The sequence below is a fragment of the Cynocephalus volans genome, chromosome 3 (assembly GCF_027409185.1).
Source record: "Cynocephalus volans isolate mCynVol1 chromosome 3, mCynVol1.pri, whole genome shotgun sequence".
Taxonomy (NCBI): domain Eukaryota; kingdom Metazoa; phylum Chordata; class Mammalia; order Dermoptera; family Cynocephalidae; genus Cynocephalus; species Cynocephalus volans.
The window spans coordinates 41975624-42001488 of NC_084462.1; the positions used below are offsets into that span (position 1 = coordinate 41975624).

At 37.2% G+C, this 25865-nt stretch overlaps 1 protein-coding gene across 2 annotated transcripts in view; it reads right to left on the bottom strand.

Annotated features, from left to right (window-relative positions):
- Positions 1-1024: 1024 nt before the first annotated feature.
- The window catches only part of TJP1 (tight junction protein 1), a 252751-nt gene continuing 227910 nt past the window's right edge, over positions 1025-25865 (bottom strand). For both annotated transcript variants that reach the window (XM_063091981.1, XM_063091982.1), the window contains 13 exons: positions 24463-24545; positions 23590-23800; positions 23192-23292; positions 19791-20141; positions 19220-19459; positions 17685-18557; positions 17439-17536; positions 16039-16266; positions 11194-11363; positions 8919-9396; positions 6897-7114; positions 5148-5291; positions 1025-2517 (listed from right to left, as the gene is read on the bottom strand). In XM_063091981.1, the coding sequence (XP_062948051.1) occupies positions 2423-2517; positions 5148-5291; positions 6897-7114; positions 8919-9396; positions 11194-11363; positions 16039-16266; positions 17439-17536; positions 17685-18557; positions 19220-19459; positions 19791-20141; positions 23192-23292; positions 23590-23800; positions 24463-24545 (3290 nt within the window). In that variant the 3' untranslated portion in view covers positions 1025-2422. The remainder of the gene's footprint in view (positions 2518-5147; positions 5292-6896; positions 7115-8918; positions 9397-11193; positions 11364-16038; positions 16267-17438; positions 17537-17684; positions 18558-19219; positions 19460-19790; positions 20142-23191; positions 23293-23589; positions 23801-24462; positions 24546-25865) is intronic.

The window sequence follows — 25865 nt, forward strand, 5'->3', positions numbered from 1 at the left end:
AAACCTGTATCCAAATATTTATAGCAGCTTTATCCATAATCTCCAAAACCTGGAGACAACCCAAAAGCTCCTCAACTGGAGAATGGATAAACAAACTCTGGTATACACAATGGAACACTAACCAGCAATAAAAAAGTACTGATGCCTGCAACATCATGTCAAATGCATCTCAAATGCATCATGCCAAGTCAAGGAAGCTAGACTCAAAGGCTACATATTGTATGATTCCATTTATACGACACCCTCAAAAAGGTAAAACTATAGGGACAGAAAAGAGATCACTGTTTGCCAGGGGCTGGAGGAGGGGTTGAGTATAAAGGGGTACAAAGGACTCTTTGGGGATAAAGAAATATAGTAATTGTAGTAATGGTCATGACAGTATGTATTTATCAAAATTTGGAGAACTACACACTTTTAAAAAGGGTAACTTATTGTATGTAAATCATACCTTGATTAAAAAAAAGACGAAACAAAATAAATCCACAAACATGGACTAGATCTACAAAGATGTTCTAAAACACAACAGCAACAACCTAAATGTCATTTGGAGTGGCAGTTAAATAAATACATTAACCACAATGGGCTATATATAGCCATTAAAAACCATTTTCTTCCCCAAACATAGTGACATTTACCCCATGTTATGTTTCTGGAGAATAAAGCCACATACAAACTGGTCTTAATGAACACACACATAAATGTATGTATGTTTATACATGCAGTAGAAAGAATAAAAAAGTCTTCAGTCTGCCTGCCTCTTTTTCCTACTGTCTCAGGGTTTCACTGACCAGCTTCAATCTGAAGCCCTTCTGACCACCACTGCCCACACAGCAGTACACACTGGTCATGGGGAACAGATTATGCATGTGCAGCACCAAATCTGAAGAGACAACAGGCAAAGTTGGGTGACGAGGATTAGTGTGCAGGATTTTAAAACAGGATTATAATGGTGCATGAAACTAGAACAGTGGGCAAACAGACCAACCATACCAGCATTTTATTTTAAAAAGTTTTATTTTGCAGATTTAGAAATTTGAGGTTTTTAATAACCACAAAAAGAAACTGTCACACCTAATGATTAACAGAATGTAGTGGTGTATTATCTAAACAGAAATCGTGCTGATGTGCCATAATAAATTGTCTATTAGTAAAAAAATACACTTTAGGGCACAGCATTGTATCACAAATTACAGTAGGGATACTTTGCAAGAATTTAATCAAACTAGAGAATTCTGATAACTGTATCTTTTAAATGCAGCACTTAAAAATGTAACAACTCTGTGCATTCTTTTTCTTTAAAAAAATGACCTTGTGTGTGTCATATAAACGCTGCTTTATTGCTGCAGAGGTCAAAGTTCAAGGCTCAAGAGGTACAGGAGAGAATACAAAGGTAGCTTTTAGAAACTTGGTTTTGTTTATGTATAAAAAAGGTAAAGTTTATAAAAGTTAATTTACAAACCAAGAACAAATGTGGTATGCACGCATTATGTACAAGCATCCTTACTTAAAACATCAAAATTTTCAAGTGCATAGCCAAAAAGAACAAAACCACTGCCCCTTGTTCAAAAACAAAAACAAAACCCCCAGAATCACACCATTATTTTCTTCTGGGTGATTATAGATTTCTGAAACCACCAAATCCACAATTTACTCAATCTTTTTCATGATACAGTATCTAGATGTGCACAAAGCCATAAAAACTTAGTAATACACAGCGAGAATGAGCTAAGAATTAAAAACATGAGGGTAAGGCATTCCTGCTGGTTAGTATGTCTGTGGTGATATGGTTAATTTATAGATCCAGAGAGGCCATGGAACCAGTCTCACATGCTTTGGTGTCCTTCCATAAGAAAAATGTGTTTCCATATACAGTAAGCAATTGTCTTCACTTGACCGCCCCCCACCCCAAGATATAAATTCCCCTGCTGCACATTTGCTGCACACATCCACTACACTGGTTATATATTCCAGGTGCATTTTTAAAATGTGTGCATATTACCTCATGCATAATAAAATAAAATGTGTATGCTAGGCCAGGGCCATAATAAAGTTTCAAAGAGTGTACTTTGGAAAGAACAGAACTCAAATGCACCCCCATTTACTGGCTGGTACTTAACGGAAATCAATATATGAAGTTAAGCAGTGACCATAAAAAAGTACAAAAATTACAAGCAAAATATCTTTGAACCTCTAGCCAATACCAATAGCTCCTCAATCACAAACACGCAGTATGTAGCATGTTTTCTGACCATGGTTCAGGGGCATGCTCACTAATGTTCATCAGTTCAAGCAAATACTTAATACTAACAAATTGTAGTATCAATTCTAAGAAAAGTATAATACTTGACAGAGTGGTTCCATTTAGATTTAGTAAGTTTAACCCAGTTTCACATTATTTAATCAAGTTTGTATATTTTAAGAATTAAAAGTGGTCAATCAGGACAGAAACACAGTTTGCTCCAACAAGATAATTTGGATCTCCAGGAAGACACTTGTTTTGCCAGGTTTTAGGATCACCTATGAGAGAAAAAGAAGTTGATGTCATTTACAGTTGGCTAAACTGCTGTCCATAATGCTTTGAAATTAAAGAGCAAATATAAACTATTTATTTAGACATAATTTTCTTCTATTTCTTGAACATGCTGGACTTGTATCAAAACTCTTCATGCTATATTTCAATGCAGCTTGCTGGCCTCTTAACAATTTGAAAGCTGTTTCAGACTTCTTTTTCTTTTATTATGTTACCAAGTTCATTGGCCTTTTCAAAAAATGAATAAAAGCTAGGGCAACCATATGCCTGGGACAGTCCCAGTTTGCCTCCAAGTCCACATAGCTCTTAACAGCACCTTTCTTTTACTTTCTAAAGTTTGGACAATAATTATATGATCACCCATTTGAGTTGAGTATGAGAACCCATTTCTTACACTCAACTATAGACTAACAAATGAAACCCCCAAATTCTGCAGAATCTGGTTCCTGAAGATCCTACTCCCTCTTACCAAAAAAAAAAAAAAAAAAAAAAAAAATCATCAAGACTGCAGCAGAGCTGCTAAGCCCGGATTCTGACTGTACACAACATCATTCGTGGAGCTTCAAAAACTCACTGACTGTGTAAGTCTGAGGTAGATCTTGGGCATTCGAGTTTTTAAATTTGCAGCGAGCGCTAAGGGGATACTAAATGTGAAGAAGGATGGGACGACTGTTATGTCTCCATGAGATTCAAATAAGTTGATAGTCAAAACTGCTAATTTGTGCTTCCCTTACAGCAACAGCTCTCGACTAGGAGCAATTGTGCCCGTGATGGTGCAGTGTCTGGAGACGCTTTTCCTTGTCACAACTGGCATCTAGGGGGTAGAGGCCAGGGAAACTGTTAAACATCCCACAAGGCACAGGATAGCCCCTACAAACAATAATTATTTGGTCAAAATGTCAACAGTGCCAACTGAGAATCCTGCCTACAGTAAACATTACCTAAGCAATACCTGGAGTCAATGGCATTTCACGATGGGATCAGCAGTTTAGAAGACAGTGATTTAAATTTCGCAGAGACACACACACACACACACGCACGCACGCACGCGCGCGTGCTTATGTAATACTGTAGAGAACAAACTGATCAGGCAATGAAATAGGGTTATGACAACTCTTTGGAAGTAAATAAAAAATATCTTTAGGTTTGAGTTTCTTTCTAATCTAGTTTTTATTGGGATTAAGTCAGTACTTATTAAAATCTACATTGATTTTTGAACAGAAATTTAAGTAGCAAGTATTCTAAAGCCATTCATTTATTTTCTGGGTGAATATACTCAAATTTAACACAGAAAAGTAAGTTGTTTCAGTCTCAACAAAACTTATATTCTATGGTGTAAACACTGAAACAACAAATGTGGAAATCATTTATGCTTCATATAATATCTGGAAAAAGATCACTTATAAAGCAAGTAAGTAAGTAACAGTAGACAATTGTTTTAAGGAACCCCATCCTAATTTGGTCTAGAGGACAGTCAGATCTCATACTGCCTTTCAGAACACACACTTTAAATGCAGTTTTATTAATGTTGATTCACTAATTCAAACTAGGCTAATAAACTTTCTCAGTGAAGTCCCTGAGAAAACAGCTTTAGTATCAAGTGTGTTAAAATTAATTTACTGATTTTTTCCAGAAAATGCAGCACTTGTAAATATGAGGAAATACAAAGCTACATATAATTTCCTCTCTAGAGTAATAATAAAGTATACTCCTAGTATTATCTTTATACCATAAACCTCTATTTCATACTTTACCAAACTAAAATTAGATGAGCAGATTTCTGTTTATCAAAAATTTAGAAGCAGGATTTTATATTCTTTTTCTATATCAGGTTCTCTTAAAGTGATCTACATCAAAAATAAAGTAAGTTCCAACTGGTAACTGACTTAAGTCACTCAAGGAAGTGAGAAATGTGAAAATGCAATGAAAACTTTGAAATTATGATCTTAAAAGCAAAAAGTCATTTAAAAATAGTATATAGTAGAAAGTATTTAGAGTTTTACATTGAAAAACCATGGCCAAGTGTGATCACAGTGGAAGATCTTTTTCTTTTAAGTTTCTCTGGTATATATACTTTGTAGATTAAGAAACTGAAAAACAGTAACCAAAAATAGAAATAATTACATAAAGGAATCAAATCATTTTAGTGAGATAAAAATGCCTATGTGTGTAGGACAAGAACAATTCTCCCATTACATCCTGAAAATTTTGACACAGAGAAATAGTCAACCTTTGGCCAAATCACCAATTTTTATTTTTTTATTTTTTTTGTCTTTTTCGTGACCAGTACTCAGCCAGTGAGTGCACCGGCCATTCCTATATAGTATCCGAACCCGCAGCGGGAGCGTCGCTGCGCTCCCTGCGCCGCACTCTCCCGAGTGCACCACGGGCTCGGCCCGAAATCACCAATTTTTAAAAGGCAGAAACTTCTTTACCTTTCCATATTCATTTACAATATATGCACCACAAATAAATTTGTAAACACTGGTGATGCCTACAAGGCCACAGGAACAGAGGTAGAGATTTGCTAACAAACAGCATGGGTAGCATCATCAGCCCAAATATTAATCAATGACAGTACCCAAAGCCCCCAAAGGACAGAGTGAAGACAGCATACCCGACGAGGAGTCGGATGATTTTAGAGCAAAAGACCAACCGTCAGGAGTCATAGACGCACAGTGTGGTAAGCGCAGCTCCACAGGCTTCAGGAACTTGAGGCCATGGGGCCCACACATCACTAAAGGACTCAGTAGTGTTTCACCTGGAGTCAGGGAAGGGGACGCGTGGAGAGGTTAGATGGAAGTCTTCCTTCTAGAACCACAGTTCTCCTCACCCCCCTTCGAATTATATGCTTTAAAGCCAAATAGGGTTAGTTCTCTACAGCAGCACTGACCAAGAAAAATATAACAGACATACATGTAATTTAAAATTTTTTAGCAGCCACATTAGAAAGTAAAAAGAAACAGGTGACATCAGTTTTATTAACCAAAACGGTATTTCAACAAGTAACCAATAAACTAATTCTCTGAAATTGGTGTGTATTTTATATTTCCAGCACCTTTCAATTCAAAGTAGCCACATATAGCTAGTGGCTACTGCATTCAATTGTATGGGTCTATAGTATAAAATATATTCCAATGTACTTCTTATAAATGTTACTCGTATCTTCCATTTTTAATATTTTATTTACTACAAACTTGGTTTAAGGGACTCATGCTGGGCCAATAAGTCAATCCTATTGGTCTTCAAAACAGAATAAAAGAACAGAGTCAGATGTTAGTATTCTGTCAAAACATAAGAAAGTAAGCTAAAGTAATATATTTAGTGGAAGTCAAGAACTGCTAAAGGGTGCTAAAAGAAAGTTCATCATAATATCATCCTGATAGATCCAGGAAGATTATGAAAATAACAGCATTTTTAGGTTCCTTAAGAAACTCAGAAACACACTTAATATCCTGTAAGGACATTTCATTCACTCCATTGAACGTTTACTAGTGCTAGGTACTGGGGTGATGAGTTAAGATAGCACTTGCCCCAAGAAGCTTACGTTCTATATCAGGTGACAGGCAGAGCAAAGCCTTTCTGAGTGGGTGTTATCTAACCCATCTCTAGAGATGGAAGGACTGACTGATTCAAAGACAATTTGGTTAGGTCTGCCAAAACTGCCTGGCTATCACGTGTGAGAGATGCCCCCACAGCCTGTCACAGGCCACCACTTTTTTGGGTCTTATTTTTATACCTTTTTGTTTATTTTGTCTTTTGTTTTCTTTTTATTTCTTAAATTATTTTGTATGGCTTTAATTGTATATAAAGTCTCTATGTATATAAGAGCCTTTAAATAAACTAAGAACAAAAAAAATTTAATTGCTTTGTTTCAGTATCAAAAAATAATCTCCAATTCCTGTATTGATTTTTTTTTTTTCTTTCTAAACTGTTGAAACAATTGTACATATCAGCTGGCCAGTTAGCTCAGCTGGTTAGAGCATGGTATAACAACACCAAGGTCAAGGGTTTGGATTCCCATAGCAGCCAGATGCCAAAAAAATTATACCAGGCCATTAATTTATTTTTTCTATTTTATTTTTTGTGTTCTTTTTTTTCTTTTGCTGCCATTACTTTTGATTTCACACCGAAAGTAAAGCATACCTTACCATGGGCCACCTGCTGCATGCCCATGACGCCATCCCCCGGACATTCCCTCCTCAGTGCTCAACTGAATGGAAGGAACATGCTGTGATTGGCCCAGTGGGGAGACACAGGAGAGAGGGAACTAGATTATCCCCTCAGCTGAGCACTACAAGCTTTGAAGTGCACACAGGGCAACTCTTAGGTTATTAAAACTAAGCAGAAAAATAAACACATTTACCTTTCTCTTTATCTAAAGGTGGGAGGATGCTGTTGTCTCGGCAAACCTTGAAATAGATTTCCTGCTCAATTCCTTCAGGAATAGCTCCTTGTGGGATAATTATACTAACGCCAGTTTCTATGGAACTCAATACCCCACCATTGCTGTTAAATATGCCTCGGGCTGTGGCCACCACAGTATGACCATCCTCGTCTTCATCCTCTTCCACAGCTGAAGGACTGAGAGTTCAGAAATGGCTAATGAGTAAATTCCTAGTAACATACAGAAGCTTTCCTTTTATCACTATTGTAATAGTTGGTTTAATTTTATTTTAATTTCTCCATACAATCAAAAAGTTACTTACTTTAACGAGGTAAGTTTTTAGTGATAGACTGACTCAGGAATAACTAAGAGCATAGTCTTCTTGGAGAAACCAACTACATTTCTGAAGGTAATCGGTCAAGTTACCTTCATTATTGATTTTGAAATCTGAATGTACAAAACCTGATACCCTGACTCACCAAACCACTACAGGTTTTAAGAAGTACATTTTAATCAAGCCCCCAGTGGGCCTGAGATGGTGAACCAGGGGCCTCGGCCCCAACCACAGCCTACTGCAACCCCGGGATCCTGAGATGGGAGGCGAGGAACTGGACCAGGGAGTTGGCCCCGCCCCCGCCCCGCCCCAACATCATCTTAGAATGTACTTATTAAAAAACAAAAAAAAAACCTGATGGTCAAAGTTTAATTGTAGCACCTTTTTTCCCCCTTAGTGATACATAAAACAATTGTGCATCTTACAACTGATGGCATCTTAGGCTTGATAAAATCCCCCTAGAATTTTAGGTGTGCACATGTATGGCTGTTTCTTAGTACTTCCTGAGTACCAAACGCCCATGCTGTCAAAGACTGTTTCCAAGCTTCCCCAAGGTAAAGACTTTGGTATGAGTAGATCTCGAACATCCATGAGAGAGAGACAGTAGCTTAACTTAGAACACAGAGAATACTAAAGGCAAAGGGGATCTGGAATCAGTAAATGCTTCAAAAATGGAGGCTATCAAGACTTCTTGAAGTAAAGTTTTGAAACAGGACTTAAAAAAGAGATAGACCAACAAAGCATATGGAGGGTAGCTGTGCTTCATTCTGGCATGAATGGAGCAGCAGGGATGGAGTCCTGTGGCACAACTACAAGGGAACAGAGCCCTTCGCCCAAGGCAGTAACATCATGTAGCCCCTGTGCAGGATGAGCCCGCTGTGCCCATCCCTGAACACTTGTGAAGCGCACAGAGACAGAAGGGCAGCAAACTGACACAACCACCCTTCCTCTTGGGAAGCAGACTGTAGGTGGCGTTCCTAGCCCTTGGTTCTGCCTGCACATGCTTCCACTTCATGGGTGGCTTGAAAACGTAACTGGACTTAGGAGGTTGAGATGAGCTCCTGTGTGGCCAGAGTGGGTCTCATCAATCACTATTTAATAAGACAGAAAAGAGTGGCTCCAGGTGGGCTTAATTGTTTCCTTTGCTCAGCCATCTTACTACTAACTGCTGCTTTTTAATGGCCATTTTGAGGTTATATCTTTTATTTTCTTTTAGCAGCATTGCTGAACAAGTAGTGGACATATATACTTATGTTTTTGAGATACTCTCCAAATGCAGCTCACCACAGAAGATTAGGAGGTTATGGGAAACCATGGCTGGTTAAGAGTGGGGGTTCTCAGGTAAGATAACCAGGGGCTGAATGAAGGCTCACCTCCCCCTAGCTGTGTGAACCTGGGCAAACTGCTGTCCCTCAACCTCAGTTCTTGGTAAGACAGGGATAATAACAATACCTATTGACCATACATGATTGCTAGCTTTATTATTTCATTAATATTTTGTATCTCCTGGAGGACCTTCTACGTAATGGCATTCATTACAACAGCACTCTGTTCGGTAAAAGGTAGAATTAAAATTATCATTTCAAGTTTCAAATCATACAAACTACCTCAAACTCACTTAAGACAAATCACAGGGCCAATGTTTTAAACAAAGGCAAAAATCTTACCTCACAGGAATAGCTTTAGGCACTGTGCTGATGTTATTAACTTGATATTTAGGCTTATCTGCATGGATGGAGTAAGTTTCAACTCCACTGTCAAACTCAGGAGGCTGTGCTGAACTGTGTGCTTTCATAAGAGTTTTTGGAGAAGTGGGGGCTTTTGACGACAGGTCAGGTTTATGTGCAGTTTCACTTGGCAGAAGATTGTGATTGAATTTAGGACTTTCAAACTTGCGTTCAAATGGTCGAGCAGAACTTGTATATGGTTTTGGTGTGAATCGATTGTATGCTGGGGTGACCGATTTCTGAGTCTGTTCAGCTCCATTAATTGGAGCTTTATCTGGGAAACTTTTCTGGGGATAGAAAGTAGGCTGAGCAGTATCTTCTCGGTTTGTTGGTCTGAAAGTTGCTGGCTTATTTTGAGATGGAGGTGGGTCTGGTTTGGACACTAAAGAACTCTCAAAATCCAATGATACTGAATTACCTGAAAAACAAACATATATCAGCACCTCTGATGTCTCTCCCAGCTTAACTTGTCCTGGTGCTGGAGTTAAGACCCAGTTTAGGTTGCACATTCAGTGGATGCCTCTTGGACCCTGGAGGCTGTGTGTGATGCTGAGGGACCAGAAGGCAGCGAGCATGGACACATGTGGTTTTAGTGTACACTGCTGCGATAGAGTCAAGGTCAATGACAAATCTGACTACATTAAAAAAAAATCTGTAATTCATAACGCAGCATAATCAAAGTCAAAGGAAAAGCCACATACTGGGCGAAGATATTTACAAAATGTGTAACTGATAAAGAATGAGCATCCAAAACCTGTAAAGAACACCTATACATCTATAAGAAAAACTCAACCTAACAGAAAGATGGGAAAAGTCACAAACAGGCAAAAACATAAGTTAAAACTTAAATGCCTGTTAATCATACAATAAGGTACTCAACCTCACTATTCATTAGGAAAATGTAAAACAGAAACAAACAAAAAGCACTATATACCATTTCATGCCATTATAATGGCAAAACTGAAAAGTCTGATAATGCCAAATATTGGTGAAGATGTGGAACAACAGGAATTTCCATGCACTGCTGGAGGTGGTGTAAAACAATACCAACTGAATTCTGTGAAATAATTAAAAATAATAATATCCTGTTCCAGAAAACAGGAAAATGGAACATGTCCTAACTCTTTTATGAAATTAGCACAACCTTGAAACCAAAACCAGATAAGGACATTACAAGAAAATTATTGATCCAAATGCTTCACGAACATAGCAATACAATTAACCACATTAAGAGAATAAAGAAGAAAACTCACATCATCATCTTAATATATGTAGAAAAAACATTAGACAAAATGCTTTCAGCACGTTAGGAATAGAGAGAACTTCCTAAACATGATAAAGGGCATCCACAAAAAACCTACAGCTAACATAGTAATGGTGAAATTTTCCTTTCTTGTTAAGATAGGGAACTAGCAAATGATGTCTGTTTTCACTGCTTCTATTCAACATTTTACTGGAAGTCCCAGCCAATGCAATAAGACAAGAAAAAGCAATAAAAGGAATAAAGATAGGAAAGTAAGAATTAAAACTGTCTTTAGCTGCAGGCATGATGGTGTGTGAAGAAAACCTTAAAGTAAAATAATGTCAATCCAGAACTACAACTTGTCTGGTTGAAGACTTACATACCTTGGAATTTAACTCCTATGTAAACAATAGAGAATTACTGTTTGCACTAGCATACGTCTGTCAACAGGAGAATGGATAGTGTTATATTCATAGGGTAAAATATTACATAGCTATTAAAAATGAATAATCTGGAGCTATATGTTATCTACCTTGCTGAGGTATTATCAAGGAATGTAAATGCAAAAGGCAAAGTAGTATGGGATACATTTTATGTGAAACTTTATGACTTTCCTATGTTCATGTGTGAAGATGGAACATAATAATTTTCACAAACCACCATTCAAATATTTAAATTTAGACATATGCTAAACAAATACTTCTTCCTGAAGATTTGGAGACTTGTGTAAAATAGAGCTATGTTAATAAAACAGCTGAAAATCTATTTAGCTGAAAGGCTTGTCCAATATAATTGTCATAGTCAAAAGCAGGAAATACACTTTTAACAAAATTCTTAGTTTTCACTGTTCCCATCCCAAAGGTTTTATGTATGTGTTTTCACGTAAAAAATGTTTTGCTTAGAAACTGTAAGAATTTGATTTCATAAGTATTACTATGTTATAATTATAATGTCAACTTCTGAACTTCTTACCTTCACCATGTGCTCCCTTAGAATGCATGTGGAGAGAAGAGCTGGTGACAGGCTGAGATGGCTGGATGTACTGAGAGGGCAATGGAGGAGGAGGGGGAGTGGCCTGGATTGGGTCATAACGTTTCTCAGCAAAAGATCTATCCAGAGCATCAGCTTCAGGAGGCTTCCCCCTGTTAAAAAACGAAGAAAATGCCAATAACTAAAAAATGGTCTCGCATTTACTAATAAGTTCTCATAATAAAGTTCTCATTCCTCCAAGTATACGTAAGTTAAAAAAAAAATCTAGAATTTTCACAATTTATTCTTAAGAGTATGAATAGCTACACTACCAAAATCTACAAATAAATTCAACCATTTATCAGCACAAGGCATATCAAGACAGCACAGATACTCTAAGATTATTAGTAAAACACCCAGAAGACGGCAACCAAAAGGCAGATGAAATTTTGGGTATACTTCTAATATCTGTGTTATTTACAAAAATAATGGTTGGTAGATTTAAAAAGGTCTTGCAAATATTTTGAAGGATACATCTTGACACAAATCTTCTTTAGGCCCACTTCTGATTTTGTATTCAATGTACAATGACTTAGCGTCTGACATACTCAGAGCACTATAAAAATGATGTCATAGACCAGGGGCTGGCAACCTTTTCCAGTGAATGGCCAGATGGTAAATATTTTTGGCTTTTTGGGCCATACGGTCTTTGTCACACTATTTAAACTCGGCTCTTACAGCCCAAAAGCAGCCATAGACAGTATATAAAGGAATGGGCATACAGCTGTGTTCCAGTAACCCTTAACAAATTTGGACATCTTTTACTTTAAAATTTGCTCTTGATTTACCAGATCCATTTTTTGTTGAATGATTGCTAGAATAGCAGATATTGCTTTATTTTACAAGGCTCATTTAAGTCAAATTGTGCCATGTATGATAACTTTTTCAGATATCCAATTTTTAATATATAATACAAAAAATTCACATAAAAGAAACCTTTTAAATAGACCCATAATTGCAACATTGCCATTTAAACCTTACTGCAGAGTGCAAAAGCTGCACTGACTTTATGTGCACAAACAATAACAAATATGTTTCAAATGCATGTTCATTTTCATAGAAGACTTTCATTAAGAAGTCTAGTTTCATATTAGCTTTAAAACTATGCTGTTATCCTGCTTTCATACATTTAGACTAAACATTTGAGGATGACATTAAAATCTGAAAGTGCACATAATGCCAATGACACAGTGAGGGACACCTTATGTAACAGCCTCACATTAATGCCAGTCTTACCACTTGATGCTCCTTTTCAAGTAGTCATAGCTAGTGTAAGAGCCAAGAAATCTAGGTGATGGCAAAGCAAGCGCAATAGAAAAATGAAAGAAAATGGTCAATCTAACTAAGTCAATTTGCAGCAAATGGAACGCAAATGTCATTTAAAAATATCAACCGATATCCATTTCAGCATTATTTGGTCTATAAAATAATGTATCACTAACTCTCATTTAGTCAAGGAAATTACCAACAAATTAAAACATAGTAACTCAGTTACAACCTGCCTGCCTACCCAGCCCTCCACATACTTTAATTGGAGTTGCTAGTGAACAGCGGCGTGTTTTAGCTTTACTCCTCTTCCACCTCTGCCTACTTCTGCTGCAGTTGCTAATGGTGAGCAAAGAAATGAACTGAATCAAGAAATAGTAACTAAGGATAATCAGCAGCTTCAGAATAAATGAGAATGAAATGTTCCATTAAAAGAAAAAGGCTGGGCAAAATAAATTCTCTAAGTGAAGACACAAGAAAAAAATGATACAACATAGCAGTTATACTAATCCCCTAGGAGGGTAATGAATGATGAATCTGCAAATGCAAATATGCATATCTTTGAAACATGACTAGGATTAACATATATTCCTTCCTAGCAAGACCTCATCCATCTTCAGTCATAAAACTGAGCACTGTGGTAGCTGGAGCCTTATTTGCAAAGCTGCCATGCTCAACTCTCACAGCCTTTCTCATCTAATAATGTAACACGCACACAAAAACAACCTGACATCAATCTCTTACACTTAGTTCTTAAAAAGCTAAAAACAACCATCATTTATTCTGTGACCTCTAAATCTCACAGTGAGTTGAGTCTTGAAAGGTAGATGAAGATGTTGGCTCAATCTCTGGGCTGGGACATGTGCACAGGAGATTGCTCTTCTAGCCTTGTCTTAGGATCCTGAAACTTGCTTTGGAGGTGAATTGCTGAGCTACCATCTCCTAACCTGCCCAGTTGTAATCCAGCTTTACAGAATTTTAAGAAAGAGTAATATTTGCTTGTTTTCTGGGGCATCTGTCTTTTGCTAACAAAGACACTGCCCCTCTCTAATTCTCACAATTTCTGAAGTGTTTTTAACTGGAACATAAGCATATACATCTGGAAGTAGATAATTTTGCTATTCCCGTATTTTACTGAAGGAAAGAGCCTAAAGGCAGTCTATTAGTGATAAACAGTTTGAAATGCAGGACAAAGAAGCTCCCACATTTAAAACTATTTTCCAGTTGACGAAATTGTATTAATTGAGCAAGAGGGTAGAAGAGCACGGAAGGGGAAGGCAGAGAAACAACTTCCCTCTTAGTCATCTTCTATGACCTTTACTCTCCTTTTCAATTCTCTAACCATTAAATACCTATATGGGAAAATGCAACACCACTATGAAGAGTTTTAATTTCATATTACAAAGGAAGGAAACATATACTAGTACCCATCCCAAATTACACTTTCCTCACTCCTACACCACTAACAGTGAACTGAGTTTTGTGCAAATTCACAAAGACAGATATTACCTATTTCTTTCAAAGGCAAGAGATCCTTGTGAAAACTATGACCAGCTAACAGTGGTTCTTCCCAGAGCTGTTAATGAAAAGCTGGGTGGCTGACTCACCTAGTACACTGAGCCTTGTGTTGAGATCCATTTGCTGAATAAATAATTATTGAAAACCCACTGTATACTAGGCAGTGTTCTAGACCCTGTCTGAAAGTTATACGTCACAAATAAGCTATTGTCTTCTTTCTGGAAAACTAAATTAACAGAAAACCAAAAATGCTTTTCATTTGATTCCTTGCCAAAACCTTTAACTTACTTTTTAGACCAAAATGTATTCTTTTAATGTTGTATCCTATTTACCAAGTATGTAAAAGGATAAATAAAATATCTCTTAAACTATACCACAGGCCCTCTTCTGATAGGCATGAATGTATTTAACAGCAAAAGTAAAAATGATTACTAAAGAGCACGCCCTTCCACCCTACCAAAGGTGCCCTCCTAAAGCTCAGTGCCTTGCTTGCCTTAGTAGACACTATCTAGATGCTACGTGTGAACCTTATAAGGGGAGGTTCACAACACTAGTTTAAAACAGTATTTGCATTTAACACAACCACAATGTAGCATTCAAAGTTTGCACTTGTATATCTCATATAAACTGCTTTCTTCTGTACACCTAAAGATTTAAATAGATGACAGTCAAAAAAGTGTTAAGTCTTCACTTCAAATGATGTCTTAGAAAAAACAGTGGTAATTAAAATTAGGCTTTTAGTGTCAGAGATTTTAAAGTATATTCTAAAAGAATTTTCAATCAATAGTAAATGACAAATTATAGTTAGATTCAAACAATCCCAAGCATCTAATTATGTAAAAATTTAGGTGCTTCTAATCTTAGACACAAAACTAATGTATGATGGCTTTTGATGTGTCAACTTGGCTAGAATAAACTACAGTCCCAGGTATTTAAACACTAATCTAGGTGCTGCTGTGAAGGGATTTTTCAGATGTAATGCCTCTAGTCAGTTGACTTTAAGTTAATCAGAAGGAGATAAACTGGGTGAGCCTGATCTACTCAGCTGAGCCCTTTGAAAGAGAACTTGGGCCTACCCTGAGCTCAGAGACTCCCTAACAGCTCTGGACCTTCCCTTCCTGACCACCTGTCCTCTGACCAGGGACTTGCTTAGCCAGCCCTCACAATTGTGTAAACATATTCTGTTTGACAAATCCACATGTGTTTTTGTTCTTACAGTTTTGTTTTGTGCCTGTGTTGGTTTTTACCCAACTCTTGTTACCAGATTCTCTATCGGTCAGGATTCAAACAAGGAAGAAGAACCAGCAGGAGACACAAATCCACGCAGGCACAAAAGTGAACCACCAACCAACAAAAAACCCAAAAGATGAGTAAACAGAAGGGAGTAGCACAGAAGAGGAAAAGACTGGGAGTCAACAAACTTAGGGTTCAGTCCCAGCTCTACTCTGTCATTTCACCTTACCCGATCTTTTCTTCATCTATAAAACGGGGCCAGAAATCTCTAAAGTCCCCTCAAACACCAACAGTAAAAAAAGACAAACCCTTTCTCTCTTTGGGAAGAAACAACAACTCTTTAGTATTTCCCTCAACAGTGTTCATCCCCCTCACATCACTGTTTTTATATTTAAAAAATAAAAACAGAACATAAGAAAAAGAACAATCAAGTGTATATACAGAAGTGGAGAGACTGACGATTCACCTAAAAAATCAGTCTTCACAATTTACTCTCTCTTCCACCAAAACCCTTGATTTTAGCACCTTTTCTAACGCAAAAACTCCATACATCTGATATCAGAGTTGAAGAACAAAAAACAAACACACTTTCAAGCACTAGAAAGTATGTTCAATGCTGAGCCACTAGAGCCTACAGAAATATCGTATTATATACACTTAACTACTTTCCTTCAAAATATATTGAACTTCACATGACCAACACCACTTTCTGCAAGTGAACCTTTGTTTCGTCTTATTTTTAAAAGATAAGACCTAGGTAAAACAACTTACTTTGAAGAATAATTAGAAAAATTTGGTTGATTCTGAGACTGAATTGGCTTGGCAGGCTCTGAAAGATGGCTGGCAGAAATGTGTGCAGGAGGCTTGTTCTCAAAACTTCTTCGGTCAAAGTATGAGAGCTGTTTTCGATAATATTCTTCATCTTCCTCAGGATCATAATGATTTGAACGAACAATATCTTCAGGTGGCTTTTGTTGAGGTTTTTGAGGTTCTGGGATTCTGACAGACAAAAAATGACAAATGGAAAAAGTTTTTACTTGTTAATTTTACAAATAATATAAAATATGTAAATCTTATCTTGACCCTTTCACTGACTGCTGTGATTATTTAGGATCTAGCTGACCAAACAGTTAAAATGGATATTTCAAATCCCATGTCCTCATGGAGTACACTCAAAAGGCAGCCCTTTTCTGGCTCAGGAAACCTTAAACACAATTTAATAAGCTCAATGTTTTCCTGGTTAGGGGCCTCACAGAACAGGTTAGAAGCAGTTAATCAGAAAGCAAAAGGGGAATGTAACCAAGACATGGAGAACTTCTCAAAGTACAAACACCAATGTCAGCAACAGTGACAGACTTTGTAAGAATTTTAAGAAGGATTTTTAAGAACTTTAATCTAGGATCAACAAGTGACTCTCACGTGAGCAAACAGCTCTATACAGTCCAAAATTCTAGAGGGCAAAGAAAGCAGATGGGGAAGAAAGTAATTAAACAAATTAATATGTTAGATAGTAGTTGTTCTTTATTACAAGTGCAAATGTATATTTGGCAAATAAAACGTATTAGTTAGATAGAAAAACTATTCAAATCCAGTCTGTCACTTATTAGCAGTATAACGAGGCCAGGTTTCTCTCCCAGTTCTAACAAGTCCTACAAGCTACTCAATTCCTCTCAGCTTCAGAGCCTGTCTTTAGAATGCAGAAAACAACAGTGTTACCTCATTGTGCTGAGGTGCTTAGGGCTATGGCAAGCATATTATGAATGCTCACTAAATGATTTTTAGTTATTTTAACCAATCTGTGTGTTTCCTAACCCCTGAAAACTAAGAGTTCATATGTCTGAAAGCACTTTTAAAACTATAAAACATAATACAAGTGTTAGGGCTTTAAAATTTTTATTTTAATTATTTGCTAGAAAAATATCTTTTCAAAAGATTTGTTTACTGAAGGTACAATGAGGATTTGCTAGACAGTAAAATAAAGCTCTTTATTTTTTCCTCTAGGATCATGGTTTTATAATTAGGAGAGCTCATAGTTTTTATTTAAGGACAAATGAAATTCTCTCCCCCCTTTCGCCTTTCTTTTGCTAATACAGTAAAAAGCTTTCTCATTGACTTAAAAGGGTCAAATTCCTGGTCATTTCTATGCCATAAATACCACAAAGCATACCCACCTATATAGAGTTTTGTCATGTTCACTGAATTGACTCTGAGGAGTGGGTTTAGGACCAATGATGGGAGCACTTGGAGGTTTAGATGTTACCTCTGGAGGCTGCAGAAAAATAAGACAAACATGCCCAAGATAATTACAAAACAGAGGTAGCTTAAGAGGGGAGGGGAGAGCTAAGAAGCATTTTGAACTGCTCTCCACTTAACATGCCTATCGACCAAAGGCAGTAAAGACATATTTACATATCTACCTTAAAACTGGCAGTGTCATTCACATCCTTTTTATTCTCCAATGATGCAGATCTTTTGTTTTCAAACATTTTAACTCTGGTGAGCACAGACTGCGGTTTCATTGCTGGATCTTCCTCTTCTTCAGTTACGGCTGGGGGTGGAGGCAGTGGTTTGGTATTTGAAGGCAGAACTTCGGGCTTATGTTGAGAAGAAGATATCAGAGGAGGGACAACTGCAGCACTATGCAGAGGCTCGTAATGACCCGCTTTAGAGGTAAGTCCCTGTGATGGTACTTGCTCATAACTTCGTGGATATTGGTCAAAATACGGCTTCGGCTCAGATGTCTTAGGACCTGCTGAAGGATAGGGCTGTGCTTCGGGTCTGTATCTACTATGCATATCATACCCAGAAGTTGGTTGCTCTTCATGGCGTAGGGTGGAAGTTCTAGGTGGCTGTTCGTAGCGTGGTCTACTGTCATAAGACAGAGGGGCTGGCTCTTCAAAACGTGGGAAATACCCTTGTTCTGAGGACTCATCAGGATGCTGTCTGGAGTCAAAGTCTCGAGGGTGCTGATTATCAAAAGAAGACCGAGGTTGGTAGGGTTGTTTGTCATCATAATATGACCACTGCTCTTCATAAGGAGGGATGCGATCTTCATACCGTAGGCGATGGTCATAGGTTCGAGAAAACTGGTCTGTGTAGTTTGAGGAGTCATATCTGTATGTGGGCTGCTCAAGGTCTCTGCTGGTTTGTTTCTCTAAGTATGACAGTTGGGGTTCATAGGTCAGATTAGGCTCTTTGTCTGGCCTCTGCCCTGGGTGACCAACAGCTGGCTGTTTCAAAACATGATTCTGTCTTATCATTTCTTCAGGATATGGATCCTTTCTGTATACCTGTATAAAAAAATCATGTGTAAGGACAAAGGCTTGTTTTAAATTCTAGTCTACTATATTAGACTATGATTAAATATTAAAACTATAATTCAATATGTGAAAATGGTATGTTCTACCATTTAACACCAGGACAGACAAAATTAGTGAGGAAAGCTAGTTTAAGTGAAAGCTCAAATTTTATAATGCAGGTAGGGGCTTTTATGTTTCAGCATGTACTAAATGAACAGTGAGTTAAAGACAATTAATTATTAAATTTAGTAGAAAATTTATGTGCTATTGATTCTGCTTGATTTTGACACTGAAAATAAAAATTATGAAGAAAATTTATGGACACCATAATTTATATAAAAATAAAAATGTTTATGATAGGTTCCAACTACATATTAAGGAATTCTGGAAGACAGTGAAAACCGAAAATAAAAGTAATAAAAATAGAAAAACATTAAGCACAAATCTCAATCAAAAGGCCTGTTTTCAGATAATCAGTACACCATTGGAAGCCATGCAAACTACAAAACTGAAATGATATGTACTGATTTGAAAGCACTATGGTGTATAAGCCCACAGTAAAAAAGCAAAAGAAACAAAGGACAAAGCAAAACTGATCATGTGGCTGGACTGATGGAGAGCAACAAGTTAGTGCAACACTGCAGCACAGGTACCTTTGCTGGATCTACATGCGACGACAATGATGGTTCTTGGTCTCTTAGCATTATGTGAGCTGCCTCAGTACTTGGTGTTCTTAAAGAATCAGCTTGTGGTGAGTAAGAGGTGGAAGGAGCTGGGGTAGGCTCCTCCAGTCTGACATTAGTTAAATTTACATTATGATTAACAGCAGAGGTTGATGATGCTGGGTTTGTTTCAGGCGAAAGGTAAGGGACTGGAGATGAGGCTTCTGCTTTCTGTGAAGTGTTTAAAATATTTTAAATATAGTGTTTCTGTTTACTGCTAACTTCCCACTTCAATTTTATAGTGATTGGTAGACATACATGTTAAGTGTTCTAAGAAAACTGCAACCTCATGTCTGAAATTTAATAAAACAAAAAATCCAGTATATTGCTGTGTAAGACGAACACACAAGATTTAGAATTAAGCCCTTGGTACTCTCAAATTGAAATTAAAGATTAACTCTTAATCTGGAGAAAGGACAAAATATATTCTTAACTCAATCACCACACTCTAAAACTTAATAATGCACCTCTAACTACAAAACGTTGAATGCTTACTGCTTACCTGTTGAGAGGCTGTCTTAAATCCAGGGGAGTCTATTCTATGAATTGGTTGTGGCTGCGCTTGTGGTGAGTAAGGAGGATATGTTTGGTTTTCATGATGCATTCCAGAGGAGTCCTCTCTTACAGGCTCAGAGGACCGTGTAATGGCAGACTCCGGTGGAGTCCCAACCTCATCATTAAGAGTTTCATCTAGTTCTTGATCAGTGTAGGCCCCGCCTTCTGTATCTGTGTCTTCATAGTCAGAAGTGTGTCTACTGTCCGTGCTATACATTGAATATTCACTACCTGGGGCTGACAGGTAGGACAGACGATCATCATGCAAATCAAGGTCATCACTTGTAGCACCATCCGCCTGGGTCAAATAAAAGTAAATTAAAAATTTTATTCAGTCGTTCTTTAAGAGATGGCCTTTATCTTACAAGGGAGAACAAAAAGGGTATTGTTCTTTGGAGAAATCACATTTTTTCTTGAAACTTCTGATGAGGAAAGGTGAAGAAGATTGTACAAGCATACATGCAGACACACAGAACATCCCTTGTGATCTGAAGGGCTTGGATGAATGAAATGTTGGCTGGCCAGCCAGGACAAAGCTGGACTCCGAGGCCCAGCCCCAGAAGACAATGAAGGAACCCTAGCACTATTCAGGTTTATAAAACCTAGTCACTAGCTTTTCAGCCCAAAGCAAGGCGAAGAGGGAGAATGCTACCAAACCAAGCTCACAGAAACAAGGACACACCGACAGAACAGCCCACGTAAGAATACTATGAAAATAAACCCCACAGTTCAAGTTGAATAAGAGCTAATATATTTATATTTAGAAAACAATTTACAGAAAAAGTTGGTATTTGGCCCTTAAAGCTTTTATGAAACAAAACGGAAAATCATCACCTACTGGTTATTGCCCCATTAAATTACAAAAAGAAATTAGTTTCTTTATTATTTTTCACAGAATTAGTATCCAATGGATGGCAAGTGAGAATGTAGTATGCTTCTCTTTTTGCAAATAATTAAGAGCTGAGTTACTTTCTAATAGTCTACATTGATTATCTTCCAGTAGATCAGAAAGAGAGAAGTATTTGAGGGAAAGGGAACTGTAGAGTTGCAATCAACAGATTGTCACTGTATACTAATTTGAAACTAATACTGGACTAAACAGAATAGTTCCTAAAGATCTTGCCTAGACATGTGACCAGTTAGTCATGAAAGCTGAAGAATCCAGAATACAGGTATCAGAAAATATTTCTTCTATTTCAGCATGGACTGAAGGACAAACATAAAGCTCTTGTTTGCCCAGAAGATGCACTGCTATTAACTAGCAGGCTTGGTGTGGCTCTGCAGGTCTGCTGTACGTAGAACATGGTCTTGGGAGCTGAGCTGCCTGAATGGAGCTTTCCATGAAGACCTATGCTGGGCACTGTTAGAGTGTGACCCTGAGCACTGTCTTCATGATAAGAGGGGCATATCAGGCCTCCCTAACACTCTGGTTTTCAACAGAGCACCTGCCAGTCTGGGAAGAGTGAGAATCCCAAGGCTCTGCCCCATTAGAGCAGAATCTCTCTGGTTGAAGTCTCAATGGCTTCTAAACTCTGTAACGACTGCTGTAGAAGAGAAATAGTCTTGCTATCCACTCTAATCTTTAACTTGCCAGGATTCTGGAAGACTATAACCCAGTAGCCAGCCAGGAAAATATTTAAGGCCTGGGGAAGAGTAACTTGGAACCCACCAATCTACTTAGCTTTTGCTGCTGGTTTAAAATGCAGAAATGAGCAAGAACTATGAGTTGCTCTGAACCAGGAAATATGTCTACATGTTAAGAAAGCCTCAGAATCACTTTTCTTGGTTTAGTAGGGAATAAACAAGATTGTCAGATCTTGCAAAAAAAGAACTATTCTTAGCAATTAGGTCAAAGTTCTTAGTTCAGGAAAGTCAATGTGAAATGAAGTGGTTTTAGTTTAAGAATCTATCTATTCTGATCAAAAATATACTTGAGTGGAAGGGGGCAAGGAGATAAATCAAGCTTGATTTATGTAGTAACAACTTTTTCTGATTTACAAAATTTGTCAATCTGTCTTAATAATAAATGACTTATTTTTCCTTGCCTATGAAGAAAGCCACAATCTTTTTTTATCAAATGCCACAAAAGTAAAAGTTAGTAATACTGTGTTGCTAGAAAGTGATGTAGTGTTTTTTTCCACCTTGATTTTCCTATCAAGTGTTCCAGCTGACATGTAAATTATTTAGAGTGGTCTTATGATCTCATATGCATGGTTCATCCCCCAAATTGGTACACGATGAGAGAAACCATGGTTCTGATGCATTACTACAGGTGAGAACAGCAGACACTACCTCCAGATGTAAACGTTTGCCATCTCTTCTTGCAGAGGCTGTGTGTTTCTGGATAAGGGGCACGGTGGTCCTAAGCATGCAGCATGCACTGCCAGAGCATCTGTAGCCACAGCCAGGCAGAGGAAAGTAGGGGCCATGCAAGGGCAAAACACAACAAAAACCAAACCAACAAGGAAATACAAGAAACAAAATAAAAAACCAGAGATAGTCTCAATCTTCCCTAACAACCAAAACTTATTAATATTGCACCAATCTGAAGAACATAAAAGACATTAAAAACAAAGTTTCCTTCAGTGGTGTACTTTGAGAAAACGATTAATTCCCCAAACAAAATAAACAGACCTTTCCCATCAACGATTCTATAAAACCAGAAAGACTGACAACAGAAAGTACTTATTTCAAAGAAGGCCACTTGTTCATTATTTCCCAGTATTTTCTAAGAATGTTAACAGGTACCAAACAAAAAACAAAAGAATACCCTAGGTAGAAATGTGAAGAAATGCTTAAACAAAGTAGGCTTTTCCACTTACAAACTTCTCAGAGCCTTTAATATGCCAGTGGCTACTGTGATGCTCCCTGAGGGGACCAGTTTTGCAGCACTTCCCACCCACTGCTTGCCTTCAGAGTGCCTTTACTCTCAGAGCAGGTCCTGAACCAAGTGTGCTGAAGACAGCTCTGGAGGACGCACTCATCTAGGCCACCCAAATCCTCTCATTTCCAGAGGAAAAAACTGAAACTAGGATCAAAGTTGTCATTCCTCAATCAGATAGGGGCAGAGTTAGAACTCAACCTGCTTTTCATTATAATTTGAAAATTCTTTAAGAGAGAATCCCATTGGAGTAATAATTCAATAGGTAGGAAAATTAAAGAATCTCCTACTACTGAAAAAACTTTCATAACCCATACACAGAAATTATAAAAACCAAAAGGTAATTTCCCCCAAAATACTCTAATACGTTCATCCAATTAAAAAAACAATGATAACTCAAAAGAGTCTCTGATTGATTAGTTATATAATTTATTGAACTGGTCAAAAAGTAACGGGAAATTTCTTACCTTTCCCTCAGAAACCCATACCAGCTGGTTCTGTTGTTGCTGAATTGCTTCTTTCAGTGCACCATACCAGCCATCATTCATTGAATTTAAATTAATTGTAGCTGAAAATAAATTAACAATGTAGTTTTATGGTCAGAACACTGCCAAAAATGAGGGGAATTCATTCAATCCTGCATAAAGATCAGTCATCATTATTGAAAAGATGGTATTTGAGGATATAAATATTTGAAATGTCTATTTTGGCACTGTACATTTTCTTTCCACCAAGCAGCAGCTGTTAACACAACAGGGAGCTTTCCAAGCAAAGGTCATCTAAGTTTTAGTATTTGAACAACACAACATTCTCACATATTGTTGCCCAGATATTTTAAGCTAAAAGAAGGCTTTAAAATACTCACTTGTAAAAAGATGGTGATTATTTTTACGAAGTTTATGAGACCTCTCGTATAATTTCCTGGCACTTTTCCGAGATTCTGGACATAACCTCATTCTCATTGTTTTCACACCTTGTTTAGAATCAGGGTTAAGGAATACAACAATTGGATACCACTGGGCATAATTAAGACGATCAACTGCATTTGGCGTCACATCTAATAAAGCATGCTTGTCCTAGAGACAGAAAGAAAAGCATACACAAAGATACAAATCCTTACTTAAGAATCATCCCTTTCGGGAAAAATCAAAGCCTATACTACATTTCAATAGTAATGAACTTTTAGTTGTGTTCCAATATGTCTCAAGAGCACATGCTAAAAAATTTGTAATCAGAAGTTAACAATACAATTTCTAGCCCATTTAAAAAAAAAAAAGCCTTCTTTAACAATTCACTTTTAAGACTTGGCCCTAATACTGGCAAGCTGACAGTGACTCTGTTCACTTAGAGTGAAAATGAGTATAAGAATTTAATGCTCCTGACATTCCCTATGCATATAAATATCAAAATGCAACTTAAATTGTACTGATGTAATATAAAAAGTCTGTTAATTACATCAAAACAGCATATGCTTTTTTTGTAGTAATGAATAATCACCTTTTGATGTCTGTAATAACTATTTCCTTGAAAGTGATTATTAAAATTAAAATGCCTTTTAGTTAGGATTTTTGAAAGTGATTATTAAAATTAAAATGCCTTTTAGTTAGGATTTAATTTTCTTATGGTATATCAGTAATAATCGTAGAAAACCTACCTTCTACTTTCAAGTTAACCAAATACCATCCTACTCAAAAACACAATCACAGCTTATGAAATAAGTAAACTTTTAATAACTTACTTGATCTATTATTTGCTTTATCGTATGAAGGCGAATAATGCCAGAGCTACGTTGGTCAGTTCCAGCATCTCGTGGTTCACTTTCTATTCATGAAATCAAGACAAAAACAAAACATCAAATTTCCATTGGTTAGAACAGAGTTTCTTAACTACTGGGTAATACTGACATGATGGGCTGGATAATACTTTGTTGTAGCTGCTATCTTGTGCATGGGGCCTGTTGAGCAGCATTTCTAGAGTCTTCCCACTAGAGGTCAGCAGCAGCCAACATCTGCCTTCCCTAATCCTGTCACCCTTTGTGACAACCAAAACTGTCTCCAGACATGGCTATTTTGACGCAGTATTAAAAAAAAGAAAGAAAGAAAAGAAAAAAAAATCCAAATTAATACAAAAAAAAAAAAAATCCACAATCAACATATCAAATTTTTAAATAGAATCAATCAGTAAGTGAAACGAGTAAAAATTATTTAAGACTATTACTTGGTCAAAATAATTGTCAAATATAGCAAGTCTCTCCACTGAAAATGAGATAAAGAAGATTCTTAAAATGGTGTTCATGAGCTTGCTCTGATTAAATCCAGGAAAGTAAAATTATAATGAATTCTGTGTTTGGTATAAATAAAATATTTAAACTTAAAATAATGTGAATTCTAATATGCATACTTTTCATTTTTTTCCAATATTTTTCCAACCGTTTTAATGTTGGAAAAAAATTAGCCATTAAAAAATTCATGAACATGATCTAGAGATGTACATTTTTTCTTTTGCCTGAGGCTCCAATATGGCTCACCATGGTATTACTTCCCAACCTTTCTCACATTGCGACATACACAGAAAATGCTATCATTTGTATGGGACACTGAGATAAACTGCAGAGCCCCATCCAACCACTGTGGGCTGAGGAGATCAGTATCTCGGCATGTCCATAAGCCATCAGTGACAACACTATAGCAGATTGCCAAGGGAGCTCTGAGTTAGAGACCTTGTTACATCAGCAGAAGGGGAACCTGGGGGCAGGGAAGGCTGTTCAGCAGTAATAGGGTAGATAATCTATGGCTTCATCCTAGCAACCTGTCCTCCACTGGTGTAAAATATGCCAAATTCAGCATGGGGCTGGTTTCCAACCTACAATCTCAGAAGCCCAGTTTACGCGAAGTTCTTCACTAAAAAGATACAGCAATGTTTGTGTCTCTGGTAACAAGGAAAGTTTGAAAGGAAGGGAAGAGCTCTGGTGTTTCAGATCAGATAAAGGCATAGACTGAAAGGACAAGACACACTGAGAGACAAGGTGAACGATTTCAGAATGAGACTACCATGAGACAAAGTTCCATGGGCAAGCAGGGCAGAATTTCAAAAGGGGTAGACATAAGGAGAATTAAGGAGAGAAATCAACTGGGAGTTTTG